The sequence below is a fragment of the Chiloscyllium plagiosum genome, unplaced genomic scaffold (assembly GCF_037043375.1).
Source record: "Chiloscyllium plagiosum isolate Xiang-an unplaced genomic scaffold, Cpla_swu_hap1 HiC_scaffold_3, whole genome shotgun sequence".
NCBI lineage: Eukaryota > Metazoa > Chordata > Chondrichthyes > Orectolobiformes > Hemiscylliidae > Chiloscyllium > Chiloscyllium plagiosum.
The window spans coordinates 37,407,137-37,425,842 of NW_028270141.1; the positions used below are offsets into that span (position 1 = coordinate 37,407,137).

Genomic DNA, 18,706 nt, shown 5'->3' on the forward strand with positions numbered 1-18,706 from the left:
AAAATTGCCTCCACTTGTCCATTGATCTTTTAGTGATGTTCCTAAATTGATGTCCTCGAGGTACTGACTCATTGACCTGTAACAAAACTTCTCTTTATCAAGGCTTAAATTAGCACTTGGTGCTGTAACCCAGGACTGTAAATATTTCCACCTACCCCTTTTATTGGCTGATTGGAGACCAAAAGTGTATAATGGCAAGCTTCAGATCTGATCCAAAATCAAATTGAGAATGAGGGGAAGAAGCACACTGTTCTTTTTATATCCAGTCAAGAAAGGAGAGTTCATGGTGTCACCTCTGACTAACGATTCTTGAATACTCTGGTGAAATGACCTGAGCTGGGCTCAGTACTAGCACCATTCTCTCTGTAATACAAACTGACAGCTTTCCTCCATGGTTCAGTGGGTTAATGTATCACCCAGTGACAAACTGCAGCATGTGCTATAAATTTCCTCAGGATTTCTTTTGCTTCCTATTGAAACTTTAGCATTTTTTCAGCAGATACCTGATTTGTAGCAGTTTCGTCACTAAAAGGATAGTGAATCTGTGGAATTCTGTACCACAAAAGGCTGCGGAGGTGAAAGCACAGTGTATTTGAGAAGGAGGCAAATCAGCTTTTAGATTTTGAAGGCATCAGCAGGTATGGAGAGACACAGGAATAAGGTATTGAGATAGAGGATCAGCCACGATCATATTGAATGCCAGAACAGTCAGAAAGGGCTGAATGGTCTACTCCTGTTCCTAATTTCTATGTTGTTGTGTTGGGCTGGGTTACCCCTTCCGTGGTTATGCAGAAGCTGGTGAATGTTTCCTGAGATGCAATCTAAGTATTTCCAGGATTGCTCCGCAGTCTGCCTTGTGTTTGCTGGTTTCTGTCTAAAGAACATAAAGAACGATAATCAGAGGGTTAGACAGGGTGGACAGTAAGAGCCTTTTACCTCGGATGGTGAAGGCTAACACGAGGGGACATTCCTTTAAATTGAAGGGTGATAGATTTAGGACAGATATCAGGGGTAGTTTCTTTACTCAGAGAGTAGTAGGAGCGTTTGGAACAGCCTGCCTGCAGCAGTAGTGTGACTCGCCGACGTTAAGGGCATTTAAATGGGCATTGGACATACATACGGATAATAATGGAATGGTGTAGGTTAGATGGGCATCAGATTAATTTCACAGGTCGGCGCAACATCGAGGGCCGAAGGGCCTGTTCTGCACTGTAACGCTTTATGTTCTATAACACTTAGGGTTGTAATGTGATGTGGGTGGGAAAAAAGTACCAGCCTCAACAGTATTGGGCCTTGTGGTGAAATAGCCAAACTCCATTCATCACTGCTTGCTAATCTGTGGGTTTATATTTTAAACGGATCTCAAACTTGTTCATGTACTGAAGGATGTATCAACCAGATGGAAAGGGGAACAATATGTAATAATACACAATTTGACTTCATCCTTCACCAAGCTCCTTATCATGGACACATCTGTCGATGTTTATAATGGCAGTGACTACCACTCAGTACTTTTGATCGCAAAACCTGCTCTCCACTGTGAGGACATTCTGGACTCTGTAATGTGCCACATTACTGTGCTCAATGCAACTGATAAAGTACAGACCTGGCTCCTTAAAGGTATAAATCCATGAGATTTTGTGAGCTCCTAACAGCATCACACTTGTACATGACCACAATATGGAACATTGTGGTCCAGCATAATAACTGCTCTTTGAATTGAATTCTTGGATGGATGATGAGCAGTGTAATGGACATACCTTAGAATGATGTACAAACCTAAGACTCAGGACCACCTGTAAGCTAACCACCTAAAAGCAGCAGGCACAACAGTGTGCTGGGTTGTCCTGTGACTAACTGACGAAAACAAAGCTCTTACTGCAATAATGTGGAGAAGAATTATGACATACAAGCAGGCATCTTGACTAAAGGAAGAGATGCCATGAATATTCCACCCATAATCACATTGGAGCTGAACAAGAGAGTGAAGCAGATAGCTGAAGTAATGTGATGTCAGCTGAAAGTGAATGGGTGGTTATGGTAGGGGATTCTAACTTTCCAAACATAGACTGGGACTGCCATAGTGTTAAGGATTTAGGTGGAGAGGAATTTGTTAAGTGTGTACAAGAAAATTTTCTGATTCAGTATGAGGATGTACTAACTAGAGAAGGTGCAAAACTTGACCTACTCTTGGGAAATAAGGCAGGGCCGGTGACTGAGGTGTCAGTGGGGGAGCACTTTGGGGCCAGCGACCATAATTCTGTTAGATTTAAAATAATCATCGAAAAGGGTAGACCAGATCTAAAAGTTGAAGTTCTAAATTGGAGAAAGGCCAATTTTGACGGTATTAGGCAAGAACTTTCAAAAGCTGATTGGGGGCAGATGTTCACAGGTAAAGGGACGGCTGGAAAATGGGAAGCCTTCAGAAATGAGATAATGCGAATCCAGAGAAAGTATATTCCTGTAAGGGTGAAAGGAAAGGCTGGTAGGTATAGAGAATGCTGGAAGACTAAAGAAATTGAGGGTTTTGTTAAGAAAATGAAGGAAGCATATGTAAGGTATAGACAGGATAGATTGAGAGAATCCTTAGAAGAGTATAAAGGCAGTAGGAGCATACTTAAGGAGTATACTTAAATCAGGAGGGCAAAAAGGGGACATGAAATAGCTTTAGCAAATAGAATTAAGGAGAATCCAAAGGGTTTTTACAAATACACTAAGGACAAAAGGGTAACTAGGGAGAGAATAGGGCCCCTCAAAGATCAGCAAGGCAGCCTTTGTGTGGAGCCGCAGATACCAAACAAGTATTTTGCATTAGTATTTATTGTGAAAAAGGATATGGAAGATATAGAAAGTAGCAAAACAGATGGTGACACCTTGCGAAATGTCCAAATTACAAGAGGAGGAAGTGCTGGATGTCTTGAAATGCATAAAGGCGGATAAATCCCCAGGACCTGATCAGACTGGAGGTTGGCAAACGTGGTGCCACTGTTTAAGAAGGGCGATAAAGACAAGCCAGGGAACTATAGACCAGTGAGCCTGATGTCGGTGGTGGGCAAGTTGTTGGAGGAAATCCTGAGGGACAGGATGTACATATATTTGGAAAGGCAAGGACTGATTAGGGATATTCAACATGGCTTTGTGTATGGGAAGTCATGTCTCACAAACTTGATTGAGTTTTTTGAAAAAGTAACAAAGACATTTGATGAGGGCAGAGCAGTAGATGTGATCTATATGGACTTCAGTAAGGCGTTTGACAAGGTTCCACATAGGAGACTGATTAGCAAGGTTAGATCTCATGGAATACGGGGAGAACTAGCCATTTGGATACAGAACTGGCTGAAAGGTAGAAGACAGAGGGTGGTGGTGGAGGGTTGTTTTTCAGACTGGAGGCCTATGACCAGTGGAGTGCCACAAGGATCGGTGCTGGGCCCTCTACTTTTTGTCATTTACATAAATGATTTGGATGCGAGCATAAGAGGTACAGTTAGTAAGTTTGCAGATGACACCAAAATTGGAGATGTAGTGGACAGCAAAGAGGGTTACCTCAGATTACAATAGGATCTGGACCAGATAGGCCAATGGGCTGAGAAGTGGCAGATGGAGTTTGATTCAGATAAATGCTGCATTTTGGGAAAGCAAATCTTAGCAGGATTTCTACACTAAATGGTAAGGTCCTAGGGCTTGTTGCTGAACAAAGAGACCTTGGAGTACAGGTTCATAACCCTCCCTGAAAGTGGAGTCACAGGTAGATAGGATAGTGAAGAAGGCGTTTGGCATGCTTTCTTTTATTGGTCAGAGTATTGAATACAGGAGTTGGGAGGTCATGTTGCGGCTGTACAGGACATTGGTTAGGCCACTGTTGGAATATTGTATGCAATTCTGGTCTCCTTCCTATAGGAAAGATGTTGTGAAACTTGAAAGGGTTCAGAAAAGATTTACTAGGATGTTGCTAGGGTTGAAGGATTTGAGCTATAAGGAGAGGCTGAACAGGCTGGGGCTGTTTTCCCTGAAACGTCGGAGGCTGAGGGGTGATCTTATAGAAGTTTACAAAATTATGAGGGGCATGGATAGGATAAATAGACAAAGTCTATTCCCTGGGATCGGGGAGTCCAGAACTAGAGGGCATAGGTTTAGGGTGAGAGGGGAAAGGTATAGAGACCTAAGGGGCAACTTTTTCACGCAGAGGGTGGTACGTGTATGGAATGAGCTGCCAGAGGAAGTGGTGGAGGCTGGTACAATTGCAACATTTAAGAGGCATTTGGACGAGTATATGAATAGGAAGGGTTTGGAGGGATATGGGCCGGGTGCTGGCAAGTGGGACTAGATTGAGTTGGGATATCTGGTTGGCATGGACAGGTTGGACCGAAGGATCTGTTTCAATGCTGTACATCTCTATGACTCTATGAGGTGTACCCTAGAACTCTGTGGGAAGCTAGAGAAGTGATTGCTGGGCCTCCTGCTGAGATATTTGTATCATCGATAGTCACAGGTGAGGTGCCGGAAGACTGGAGGTTGGCTAACGTGGTGACACTCTTTAAGTAGGGTAGTAAGGACAAGCCAGGGAACTATAGACCGGTGAGCCTGACATCGCTGGTGGGCAAGTTGTTGGAGGGAATCCTGAGGGACAGGATGTAAATGTATTTGGAAAGTCAAGGACTGATTAGGGATAGGCAACATGGCTTTAGGGATAGGCATGGGAAACCATGTCTCACAAACTTGATTGAGTTTTTTGAAGAAGTAACAAAGAGGACTGATGAGGGCAGAGTGGTGGATGTGATCTATATGGACTTCAGTAAGGCGATCGACAAGGTTCCCCAGGGGAGACTGGATAGCAAGGTTAGATCTCACGGAATACAGGGAGAACTAGCCATTTGGATACAGAACTGGCTCAAAGGTAGAAGACAGAGGGTGGTGGTGGAGGGTTGTTTATTCAGACTGGAGGCCTATGACCATTGGAGTGCCACAAGGATCGGTGCTGAGCCCTCTACGTTTTGTCATTTACATAAATGATTTGGATGCGAGCATAAGAGGTCCAGTTAGTAAGTTTGCAGATGACACCAAAATTGGAGGTGTAGTGGACAGCAAAGAAGGTTATCTCAGATTACAACAATATCTTGACCAGATGGGCCAATGGGCCGAGAAGCGGCAGATGGAGTTTAATTCAGATAAATGCAAGGTGCTGCATTTTGGGAAAGCAAATCTTAGCAGGACTTATACACTTAATGGTAAGGTCCTAGAGAGTGTTGCTGAACCAAGAGACCTTGGAGTGCAGGTTTATAACTCCTTGAAAGTGGAGTCGCAGGTAGAATAGTGAAGAAGGTGTTTGGTATGCTTTCTTTTATTGGTCAGAGTATTGAGTACATGAGTTGGGAGGTCATGTAGCAGCTGTACAGGACATTGGTTAGGCCACTGTTGGAGTATTGTGTGCAATTCTGGTCTTCTTCCTATCAGAACGATGTTGTGAAACTTGAAAGGGTTCAGAAAAGATTTACAAGGATGTTGCCTGGGTTGGAGGATTTGAGCTATGGGGAGAGGCTGAACAGGCTGGGGCTGTTTTCCCTGGAGGGTTGGAGGCTGAGGGGTAACCTTATAGAGGTTTACAAAATTATGAGGGGGATGGATAGGATAAATAGACAAAGTCTTTTCCCTGGGGTCGGGAAGTCCTGAATTAGAGAGCACAGGTTTAGGGTGAGAGGGGGAAGATATAAAAGGGACCTAAGGGACAACTTTTTCACTCAGAGGGTGGTACATGTATGGAATGAGCTGTCAGAGGAAGTGGTGGAGGCTGGTATAATTGCAACATTTAAGAGGCTTTTGGATGGGTATATGAATAGGAAGGGTTTGGAGGGATATGGGCCGGGTGCTGGCAGGTGGGACTAGATTGGGTTGGGATATCTGGTCGATGTGGACGGGTTGGACCATAGGGTCTGTTTCCATGCTGTACATCTCTATGACTCTATGACCCCCACACACCCCCCTCCTCTCAACCTGACTTCCTCCCTTGATCCACTAAAGCAGATCAGTGTTCAGCCAAGTCGGCTCATTTCATAAAGGAAGACCAAGTGGTCAAAGGGCAGTTGTTACAGTGCCTTGGTCATCATCTTGCTAATACTCCCTATCTTTTATAATGTGTAGAGGTTTTGTTGTAGCAACATCATATGGTTAAGCCATGTGGAGATTCAGCAATGTTTCAGTTGTGCTTCTTTAGCCTTTTTATTCTTTGTGTACTGCTCTTGACTGTGCCTCATGTTTTGTGTACTTGATTTTTTTGTGTGGAATGGCACATATTATTGTCTCAACAACCCTGCAGCTGCTTGGAGGGTTACACTTGGAATCATTAACACAGATCACCAATCTGATCAGCACAATCCTCATGAATTAACCAGCACGGTTTATGCAGGGATTTTGTTTTCCTGGAGTTTTCCTCATGGAAATGTAACTTTCCCACTGCTTCACATTTTGTCTGAGTTTTCTTTTTCTGTAGTTTTCAAGTTTGCATCACTGCCTTGTTTATTTGAGGAAAAATCATGGTTAATCACCATGTTGTAATCTTCTGAACACAGAATTGCTACTCTCACACAGCACTGGTAAGAAGCATAGGTTCAATTTACTTGAAAATTTCACAGAGGTTTACTTAACAGGCAGACTTGCAGTTACATGACACCTTATGTGCACATCCTTACTGATGGATGCTGATGCCTGGGGTCCTCGCTGCTGCTGGAGATGTGTCTTCTGGCAGATTGGTATAAACAGATGTTACAGCATTAACACCAATGTCGGTGAGTGTAGTGAATCTCAGGGTCAGTGTGTCTGAGAGTGACATCAATGGGTGTGATGGCAGTGAATGTAAGTATGATGTTGGTGAAGGAATGTTGGCAATTACTTTGGTGTGTGTACCATCAGTGGGTGTAATATTGGTCAGTGTAGTCAGTGGGTATTACATTTGATGGTATCACATCATTGGATGTAATTTCAGCTGTTGTGCAGAGTGTTATGTCAATGGGCATAATGTGGATGAGTGAGTTAATGAAGAATAATACACTGGAATATTTCTGACCTAATTTCACATTTATATAGTGGATAATTGATATATGTGTTTTTGTTTCTCTACAATAAATTGTGATGAGGAACCATGGATTAATAAATTTTAGGATAAATCTCCAAACCAAATGGTTGCAGTTTGGTGATCTCAGGCTGCCTGTTACCGAGAGGTCTGTTTGATGTCAATGTTTAGGTTGCTGATTAGAATATGACAAGAGAAGGATATGGAATAACGCACCTCTTTTTTGATTAATGACTGATTATAGAGCATGTAGACTGTCACTGCAGACAGACTACATTTTAACCATCCTTTCAAATTTAATTTCCAAGTTTCCTGTCCAATCAACATCAGTGAGCATGACAATGACCACCCGGTGAGATCTCAAAACCAGTATTTAAAATAATTGCAGTGAAGCACTTAGCATTGTCATGAACAGTGAAATAACTGGACTGGAGTCATCATGGGTAAAGGCCAAGCTCCTTTCTCCAACATCTCTTTGGATGTACAGCTAAGTGCTATGTGGTCCTGTTGGGAGAGAATGTTTCCCAGTAACAGCTGCTGACATAAAGAAACTCTTGGTTGGAGCAATTAGCAGTAGAAACACGTTGGCACACACTCCTGAATCCAATGCAGGAAGTATTTCCATGATCTTACGAAGCATGACAGGAGAAATGGGAGCATTGCTCTACTCCCTGATATGTATATGACTTGACACCCTCTCTTTGTCTTCTCAAGCCTATTGCAACACATCAGTCCTCACTCCACAAGTATTCCTAGTTCACTGTTCACTCTTGCAGTGAAACCAGAAGAACCCCCCTGGAATCATGGGTGGAAAAAAGTTACTGGCCATTGTGGTGATCTCCTGAGCTGATAGAGTGACCACCGGCATTGACAATCAACTGCTGCAATTGAGCGAGAGCCATTGGACCTTTGGCAGCAGCTTGCACATGGGGACTACCATGACTACTGTGTATGGTAGCCTCGCCTTGATACTTCAGGCCCCACTTCAGCAAATGTTTCTCCAGCATAGCACGAGCAATAGGAGGTCAGCTGGATCATCAGGGGGTGATGTGGGGGAGGGGACTTGAAAGTAGGTATTCTGTTCTTTCAGCTGTTACCATCTTCATCTTAGTCCATTCGTAGCCAACATGCGACCTCTCCTGCACAAGGATAAGTGGAGCAGGCTTTGGTGAGGACTTAGCCTACTCCAGGCACAGGAGATGTCAACCAGTGGTTAGCACTGCTGCCTCACAGCACCTGAGACCCGGGTTCAATTCTTTCCTCGGGCAACTGTCTGTGTGGAGTTTACACATTCTCCCCGTGTCTATGTGGGTTTCCTCCGGGTGCTCCGGTATCCTCCCACAGTCCAAAGATGTGCAGGTTAGGTGAATTGGCCACGCTAAATTGCCCATAGTGTTAGGTGAAGGGGTAAATGTAAGGGAATGCGTCAGGGTGGGTTGCTCTTCGGAGGGTCGGTGTGGACTTGTTGGGCCGAAGGGCCTGTTTCCACACTGTAAGGAATCTAATCTAATCTAAAGAACATCCCATTGGCCAGAGCAGAGATGCGAGCAGCCTGTTTGTATGCCTGCTGAAGCCAAAGGGGCTGCACCACAGTGAAGCAAAAGAACAATGGTATTGTTGTACAAAGGGATGCATGTGGGTGTTTTTGGCATGGTTATGTTGTTGTATTTCTGTTCAGTACTTGAAATATGTGCCATAGCTAATGATGTATAAGTTGACCACCACGTCTTTGAAAAATCTCTGCAAGGACAGTGCTCGACTTGCAGACTGAAAATAAAAATTGAACCACCAGCATGGGTGTCAAGATTAGAGTGGTGCTGGAAAAGCACGGCAGGTCAGGCCATTGCTGATGAAGGGCTTTTGCCCGAAACGTCGATTTTCCTGCTCCTCGGGTGCTACCTGACCTGCTTTTCCGAGCACCACTCTAATCTTGACTCTAATCTCCAGCATCTGCAGTACCCACTTCTGACCAGCATGGATGTGGCTGGTCGTCATTTTGTCACTCACTATGTGAAGGCTGCTGTGTGTAGTTGCATCTGAAATTCTTGTTCATCTTTGCAATGTAGTCCCATATTGTCTGTGTAATAATTGTGCCAGTTATAAAGTATGGATGGATAACTTCGGCACTCACAGCTGTGGTGAGAAATTGAAGCTGACTACTCTTTTATGATGGTGTGGCTAAACTACAATAACTATTAGTGTGGATAAAGCATGTCAATGTGACAAAAGCAGATTACCTTCTGTGCTGAATATGTGCAAAACATTACCTTTAGGGCTGAAAAAATGAGCTTGTTTTGTAGCTGTGATCACAGTAAATCAATATATTTTGCAGTAATTTCCTCACTTTCACATTCGTGTTTGCTGGTTGTTTGAAGAATGGGAAGACCTGAATGAGGGTGGACCAAAGTGGGTTTTGAATAGACTGATTGGTTGTTTCTGAGATTTCTTTATATAAGTGGCATTGAGAGGCTCGTAACCTGTAACAATGATAACAACCTCATTGTTGTGTTGTTCTTGTTATTCTATGACTACCCTCTGGGTATCTGAATGAACCTTGCAATAATGAGGACAGTAACACACATCTATGCTGGTGCATTACCTGCATCACATTCTGTGCCTCTGTTTTCCATCTTTGTCCCCCTCATTCTACTTTGTGCATCCTGCAATAATCCCAACATGTAAATAAGAAGGAAAGGAAACTGTATTTATTTACACCTTTTAATGGATGGACATTGCCATCAATAAATTCCTCAAAGATTAATTTCAGCCTTCAAATGCAGGAAATGATCATTGATCATGGAGATGTGCAGAGGAAAAGATTGTTAAGAAAGATGGTTAGAAATAGAGGGACAGACTAACAATAAATTAATTAACAAAATAAAGACCATTGGCTGAATTTGACTGGAAATCACTCCAGATCAATTTTGGCAGCTTGTGTTGAGTCTTTGTGAGGTCTAGTGAAATTTCTTATGCTGTTCCAAACTCGCCTCTTTACCAATGCACCACATCTCATGGTGATACTCACTTCTGTCAGCAACTCCCAGAATTCCTGGCATTGCTGACATATTTTAAACACAATTATGCACTAAATCAAACACTATCATTCTGAAGCTGCCCTGCATGGTTCATTTCATTTTCCCAGTCATGCCTGACAAAGGGAAATTGGTAGCCTGCTTTCCAAACAGGGCCTGGAGTTACTGCTGCACAGGGTGGTCTAATGGAAGGCTATCTTCTTCCCACAAGACTGAAGAGACCACTATATCAGCCTTGCCAGCCTGGATGGAGGTTGCCACAGGGTCTTTGCAAGATCCACGATCTGGAAGAACACCTAGCAATGTAGGAGACTGAACAATGACCTTCTTCATTCCATCAGGATTAATGGCACCATCTTCTCACTACTCCCTCACACTCACCCTATCTGTCCTGCTCCACACATTTCCTACCAAAGATCATGGTCTACTTCTCTCAGTACTGCATGCAACATCTTCCCTCACTCGCTCCTTGTACCACTAACCCTGCACAGCCTGCACTAACCCTCCAACTCAGCACCACCATCCTGACCTGTACATCACTCCCCACTCTGACCTATCACCTTCTCCCTCACACCTTCATCCACCTATCGCTTTCCCATCTACCTTCCCCCCAACCCCACCCCCACCCCATCCCTTTTATCTCTCAGCTCGTGGCCCACAAGCCTCATTCCTGATGAAGGGCATATGCCCGAAATGTCGATTCTCCTGATCCTCGGATGCTGCCTGACCTGCTGTGCTTTTCCAGTGCCACACTCTTGACAGTCTTTGCACTGTCTACTCACTCACTCAAAACCACATTCCCCAACTGCACCATCACTAATGCCAGCCACTTCCAGCCACTGTCAAACATTCTCATTGTCTCATTCCAAGAGGAAAAGGCCCGCAATTGGGGTAAAAGAGATAAGGTGGGCGGTGGGTGTCCAAAATGTGGCTCCTCATCCTTTACAAGGAGATAATTCTGACCATGACTGCCCCAAACAATTAACTGACTGTACCCAAGTCCCTGGACTGATAGTGGAAGTGGGACCCTTTGGGTAAAGACTGTCCCTTTTGACCCTGACTAAAGACTACTCCCCTTAGAGACATGGTTATTTGCTTCCTGCACATGCACTGTATTAGCCACATACACTGCTGGCATATGGTGAAGGTGTGAGATTGATGTAGCACACTGCTGCACATAAATCCAGTCCTTTAACTGCTCATGGTCAATAACCATGACAAGCTGCTTGGTTTTGCATCTGCACTAAAATACAAACCAAGAGAGAGGTACTGGTCACCTTTAAACTCTGACTGAGGGAGTAATGTACAAAACGATTGGGTGGACCTACTAGTCACATCCATGTAGGCGCAAAGACAACAAATGAGCTCCCTCTTCCAATCCATGTGTTGGGCATCTCTGTCTTGCAGGGACAGTGTCCTTGCAGTAACATCACTCTGAAAAGTGCTGGAGCTCTCCAAAGAGAGTCTGATGAGGTGGAACATGGCTTTGTAAGTGTGACATGAGGATGCAGCGAGTCTGGCACATTACAGATGCCAATGTCTGTGGACAAGGAGTGCATGCAATCACTCCCTGTGGAATGTGCCTTGACATGTTAGCGCTGGCCATCTGGAGGAGCAAGGGGTGAGCTGGAACTGCTCTGACTTTTGCCTCGGGTATTGTTGCTGTCTAATTTGTATCGAGAGGGTCTTTGGATAATTCAATACACCAGCCAAGAAGAATGGGAAGATATAGACTTCCAGCCATTCCTCAGTAAGGGACCCCCCCTCAATCACACTGCTCTTTGCCACAGCGTTACACATGCACTGGCCAAGCAACCCACAAGAGCAAATAAGTTCCCAAAAAGAAGCAGCAGATCTATAGAATTGCCAGGAAGAACAATTTGGTCAACTGGGCAACCTTGTGAAATGTAGAAGATTGAAAGTGGAATAAAATAATCAAGGATGGGAGAGGAATGGATGTGTCAATCCATTAATTATAAAGAACACCACTGTGAATAGAATACCTTAGAAAGAAGCTATTCAGACCATTGAGATGACAATAACCCTCCATGGAGCATCCTGCCCAGTTCCCTTTCCTAGTCCTGTAACCCCACATTTACCATGGCTAATCCACCCACACTGTACATTTCTGGACACCACAGGGCAATTTCAGCATGGCCAATACACCTCACCTACACATCTTTGCACTGTGGGGGGAAACTGGAGTACCTGGAGGAAACCCACAGGTAAAACAGGCAAACTCCACACAGACAGTCACCCAAGGCTGGAATCAAACTAGAGTCTGGGGCGCTGTGAGGTAGCAGTGCTAACCATTGAGCCACTATGCTACCCTAAGTGGAATTTTAATCCCACCAGTTGTCATGATAGGATATGAACCAGTGTCGGTAAAGAAGTAGTCTTGTACTTTGGATTACTAGTCCACTGATATTGCCTCTAGTACCACCATCTCTTCTCTCTATTTGTGCTGCATAGTCTCTGACTGTATGTGAAGAGGCATGCAATTCAATCAAGCAAACTTGATAATTACAATCCCACTCCAGCCAAAATTCTGTAACAATAGATGGAGAACCTTAGATATTACTGAAATGAGTTACTATAAAGGGGAATTAGATTTACAGTGTCTTGGAATTTGTCAGAATGAGATTTCTCTGGAGTTAAGTTACTGGTAGAATACGCAATTAAAACCAAAAGAACTGCGGATGCCGTAAACCAGAAACCAAAACAGAATTTGCTGGAAAAGCTCAGCAGGTCTGGCAGCGTCTGTGAAGAGAAATCAGAGTTAATGCTTTGTCCGGTCACGAGCTGCTGTCAGACCTTCTTCAGGAATGAGGAAAGTGTGTCCAGCAGGCTAAGATAAAAGATAGGGAGGAGGGACTTGGGGGAGGGGCGTTGGAAATGCGATAGGTAGAGGGAGGTCAAGGTGAGGGTGATAGGCCAGAGTGGGGTGGGGGCGGAGAGGTCAGGAAGAAGATTACAGGTTAGGAAGGCGGTGCTGAGTTCGAGGGATTTGACTGAGACAAGGTGAGGGGGAGGGGAAATGAGGAAACTGGAGAAATCTGAGTTCATCCCTTGTGGTTGGAGGGTTCCTAGGCGGAAGATGAGGCGCTCTTCCTCCAACCGTCGTGTTGCCATGGTCTGGCGATGGAGGAGTCCAAGGACCTGCATGTCCTTGGTGGAGTGGGAAGGGGAGTTGAAGTGTTGAGCCAGGACAGAACCCCACTGGTCCTCATCTACCACCCCACCAACCTCCATGTACAGCATATCATCTGCCGTCATTTCCGCCACCTCCAAACGGACCCCACCACCAGGGATATATTCCCCTCCCCTCCCCTAACAGCGTTCCGAAAAGACCATTCCCTCCATGACTCCCTCGTCAAGTCCACACCCCCCATCAACCCAACCTCCACTCCTGGCACCTTCCCCTGCAACCGCAAGAAATGCAAAACCTGCGCCCATACCTCCCCCCTTACTTCCCTCCAAAGCCCCAAGGGACACTTCCATATCCGCCACAAATTCACCTGCACCTCCACACACATTATCTATTGCATCCGCTGCACCTGATGTGGCCTCCTCTATATTGGGGAGACAGGCCGCCTATTTGCGGAACGTTTCAGAGAACACCTCTGGGACACCCGGACCAACCGTCCCAACCACCCCGTAGCCCAACACTTTAACTCCCCTTTATGGCCGAAACGTCGATTCTCCTGTTCCTTGGATGCTGCCTGACCTGCTGCGCTTTTCCAGCAACACATTTTCAGCTCTGATCTTCAGCATCTGCAGTCCTCACTTTCTCCTCGTAGGTAAATGCAAAGTCTTCTGTGCTGTTTGTTCTTGGTTTATAAATGGAAAAGTAAGGAAACAATAAAATAAGAAAGGCATAGAACCTTTCCCACAAAGGGAGGCTTCAATGGGAAGACTCTTCTGAAGGCAACTTCACAGAAATGATAAAAATTGAAAACATGGGCCAGCTTGTTTCATTTCCAATCGCTGTAATTTAAACCATGGTTCCTTGGATAATTCAGACAGTACTAAATCATCTGTACCCTGGCAAATCCCAACAAATACATTCAAATATAATATTCTTTTAATTTGTTGCAGGTGAAGCTTGCACAATAAAGGATCTCAGCAGTTGTAATCTAACCATCCAATACCTCACTGACAGTTACCCTGCATTTAAGGAGTGCAATTGCCCTGAAGACAAATCATGTGACTTTCTGAGACCTCTCCGAAGCCAGTGCACCAACCAAGGAGGTAATGCAATACCTGGAGCTGTATAATGAGGTGGTATCAATGAATTTACAAGCAACTAATGATCTATCATTTTTAATGACTACCAATGGAAATGTAAGGTGTAAGACTTTCTCACCATAACACTTGCTTAAAAATTATATAGAGACGTAGTGAAAGCATGTCAAATGTTTCATATAAGATGTAACTGTGGTCAAAATCTAGCCTCCAGTTTAAAACTCTGCAAATTAGGAGTAAGTAGAGAATTCACTGAAGACTGTTTCACAGAAAAAGTAATGAATAAACATATGGAACAAATTATTAGGAAAGGTCATTGTAGACAGTAAAGGAGACAACTGTTTTAGAGAAAGTATATGGTGAGATTAACTAAAAACAGACTATCTTATCAGACCAAATGTCCTTTTCCTGTTCCTCAAAATTCCTAGAATCCCACAAAAATGTGACCGAGAGTGTGGCTTTTAAACAATAAAAAAAAATCAAAGTTAAACTTTCCAGTCTTTATGGCTATGGCCTTAAATAGGTGTAACAAAGATACCATTAACATATTTTAGTTAACTTTCTCAAGCGTGTTTGACATTTGAGTATTTATTCTCCTTTTCATGCAGAGCTCACCAGAGCAGCTCCTGTCAATCCATCAACACACCATAGCTGGAGTCATCGTTCAAGACTGACAAGTATTAATAACCGTTTGAAGAAGGACAATGATTGTTCAGTAGTCAGGAATCAATGTCTAAAATCCACAAGTTGCAGTCCAGCGTATGCAAGGTTTAAGAAAATGTGCAAGAACAAAAAGGGCAACTGCAACATGGCATCTGTGGCACAAGAATGTTTGACTGCGTGGCAAGCATTGCAGCAGACAAAACTCTCTAACTGCACCTGCTCAAGACAGGAAAGACTAAAATGTCTAAGAATACGGACCAGCCTTTTTAACAACGCTTGCGTGCAAATTGCATATACAAATCTGAATACAAGCAGTGATGAAGGAAGGAAAGAAAGTAATTCTGTTGAGGACAGTACGTTGACATTCAAACAGTTTGAACTTGGATGTTGTTATGTTTTGAATGTGCTATTGATTTCTGGACCATGTTTATGTACATAGTGTTTACACTGTTGTTTCTGTTGTAGGTACAGGTGACATCACAGAGAGCAGAAAATCACCAACAGAATCTACTGCTTTTGCCAGATATGATACCAAAAGTAAGAAATAAAAGAACTTAGCTCATCAGGAGCAGACATCGGGAAATTGTCGATGAAGCATACAATATTGCATATGGCATAATGAATAGAGGAAAATCTCACTAGTTACAATTTTACTTTGCTTGTGGTGACAGGAATCAAAAGTGCTTACGTTTCTGAATCTGCCTGATGTAGCTATCTTTTTCCAGACATTTGTTTTGCAGCTGAACTTTAGGGACCAGTTAGACAGCCGTTACTCAATACACAGCTGCTATCCCAGAATTGTATCATTGGCTCCCTCGCCACACTTTAACCTTCATACAGTGTTCTGTTCACCAGCTTCCAACTGTCAGTGGAAAATTCTAACATTAAGAGCAAGTTGAAGGACTGAGTGCACTCTGCTAACATTAAAAGCACAGACGATTAGGGTTAAAGTGTTCCCAGATGGATCAGTGGACTGCCTGGGAACCTTTTAAACTTGGCTTCAAACTAGATTGCAGTCATTGAGCATTTGGCTTAAAACCCAACTGGTATGAGACTACCCCTCTGAGAGTCAGGAGCTCACCTTTTAACTTTAATGTGGTCAAAATGTCAAACTGCCTACCAAGTTAAAATTCAATGTTTTAACTCGATTTGCTTCCAAAACTACAGTTACAAATCAGTAAATAACATTCAGTTTAGCCAGCGATTGATTTTCTCCACCAGTGTATTCCATTTACTCCCCGAAACAAAGGATATTTTTAACACCCAATAATATCTAATCAAATAATTCTTCAATGATCCTACATGTTCGCAAAGTAAATTCAACAAGGTTAGAATAGCATTGTATCCAAAAAACTATGGGCCAAATTTTCTGGTCTCCAGATCATTGGAGAGCAAGGTGGGAATATTGTCCCATTGGAAGTCTTGCTGTACTCACCTACATGAGGGTTGCCTGGAATGTTTAAACTTCCAATGGACCAATCCCCTGGTACTGCTGAGCTTCCTAGAAGGTCTCCACTTCTGAGATATGAGTCAGAGACTTGACTTACTGCTACAGAACTATTCTGAATAGCTACTCAAGAACCCTCGGACAGAGTAAAACCTAATCTATGTCCTGGATGACTGCAAAACTGACCCTCTCAGTGACACCCACTGATTGCCCAATGACATCCCTCTGATTCCCAACCACCCCTCTTAACCATCTGACTACATCCCCAAACCCTTGACAACCCCTTCACCCAAACTAACTATATCCCAAACCCAACTACTGCTCCTATCTGGCCAGCTCCCCTCAGAAATCACCACTCTGACAGAAAATAAATCCCATCTGCACCCTGACTCAAGAGTTTGGAATGTATAATGATGGATTCAATCAATGATAGAATATTATTTGTTAAAGGTTGATTCAACACATCCACTTTATTCCATGCTGTTCTTGCATTAAATAGAAGTCAGTTAACACAACCCCAAATCGCTCATCTTTGGCTTCTGGAGTTTACCCCTGAACCTGAAAATCTTGGCACAAACTGAAAATCTCAAAATAACCTTTCTGAGTTCATTATACATTGGTGCAGCGATAGCTAAAGCTCAATGTAGCAATCCTACAGGGTTTTAAAAAACATTTCAGTATAATGAGCTCCAAAATTTGTCCTTTTTGAGTGATACTTTCATTAATCAAAGATGGAAACTGTTTAATACAGCATCACTTAGAACACCAATTGAAAAAAAATGACCGAATAACTAGAAAAGCGTGCAAGTAGCTTCATGTGTATTGAATATGAGAAATTGTTTTCCACAGTGGTTAAATGTTACAAATCCTCTGGTAATCCTGGTGACAGTAAACAAGTAAACCCTTCACACACATAACATTGGAGATTAAACCTGGCATACAAAACTGAGAGACACAGAGGGCTTGTCTAGCAAGTTGTTTGAAAAAGCAGGATGAATGTAGCCATATTATCACTTCTGGACTTGCAGATTTCTACAAGTGATTAATTTTTATTTTATGCATTGGTATTTTACGTTCAATTTCCAGCATGGCAGGTTTGAAGGTGCATCTGATCCTTGTTACAGTGCGCCCATCGAGTAAATGGACACTGCAATTACTGCTCGAAACTGTGAGGCTATAGTTCAGGCTCCAGCCAGGCAGAACTGTGTTTATGTTGCCCAGCTGCTGGCTGGCTGTAACTTTAACTATTTTGCCCAGGAGAAAGTTGTGTGCTGTTGAGATAAAGGACAGTGCAGAGTCCACTCTTAGAGGCATTAAAATTTTAAATGCTCAGAAAGTGGAAATGGACCCATAGACCCCATTAGCATTTTGTACGCCAGGTTTTACACTGCACTGAATTTATACTCCATGCAGGCTCTCTCCAGGGTGCTTCACTGGGATGCTCTTCAGAGTCAGATTGACCCTGACTCCAGATTTACATGGCCAGTTGTACATTGGTACACAGCAAAAACCGTTTTACACTGATGCTAAACTTGCGTTTTGCTGGAAGAAAGCCTTCTTGGCTCTAATTGAGAAAATATGTAGGAATATGTGGCAAGGGCTGAGGAGTGGGGACTATTTGAGTAATTTTTAAAAAGGAAGGTGTATGTGTAATGGACCAGATGGTTTCCTTATGATGCCTGATGATGGGATTGGCCCATCAGGATGAATTGGAGATCCTGTAATCGCTAGAGTTTACAAGAATGAGTAATGGTTTCATCTAAACACATCAACTTTTTACAGGGCTTAATAGGGTAGGTACAGAAAGGATGTGTCCCCTGGCAGGGTGGGGGTCTGTGTCTTGAATCAGGGAACCCTATCTCAGAGTAAGGAATAGACCATTTAAGACAGAGCGGAGGAGGAATTTGCTTACTCAGAGTGTAGCAACTCTTTGGAATTCTCTACGCCACAGGGTTGCAGAGGCTCAGTCATTGAGTATGTAGAAGTCAGAGATTGATATACTTCTATATATTAAAGACCTTAAGGGACATGGGGATGGTGCAGAAAAGTGATATTGAACTGGGATTTCAGCCATGATCTAGCTGACTGGTGAAGTAGGTTCAAGGGCTTAATAGATTACTCCCAGCTCCTATCTTCCTAAACATCTCTGGAATCATACAGCGGTCCAGCTGAAGTATGCCCAGTTTGTGGGAAACAGTCTGGAACTGGCCTTTCAATGCTACCAATTTAGAACTAGAGATAAAGAAGAATATGGAT

The 18,706-nt window shown here is 43.4% G+C and overlaps 1 protein-coding gene across 1 annotated transcript in view; it reads left to right on the top strand.

The window, feature by feature from the left end:
* The first annotated feature begins 6,773 nt into the window (after nt 1-6,773).
* gfral (GDNF family receptor alpha like) overlaps nt 6,774-18,706 on the top strand; it is a 58,685-nt gene continuing 46,752 nt past the window's right edge. Inside the window, exons 1-4 of the mRNA XM_087975818.1 lie at nt 6,774-6,846; nt 14,194-14,346; nt 14,949-15,356; nt 15,469-15,540. Of these exons, the coding sequence (XP_087831944.1) occupies nt 6,774-6,846; nt 14,194-14,346; nt 14,949-15,356; nt 15,469-15,540 (706 nt within the window). The remainder of the gene's footprint in view (nt 6,847-14,193; nt 14,347-14,948; nt 15,357-15,468; nt 15,541-18,706) is intronic.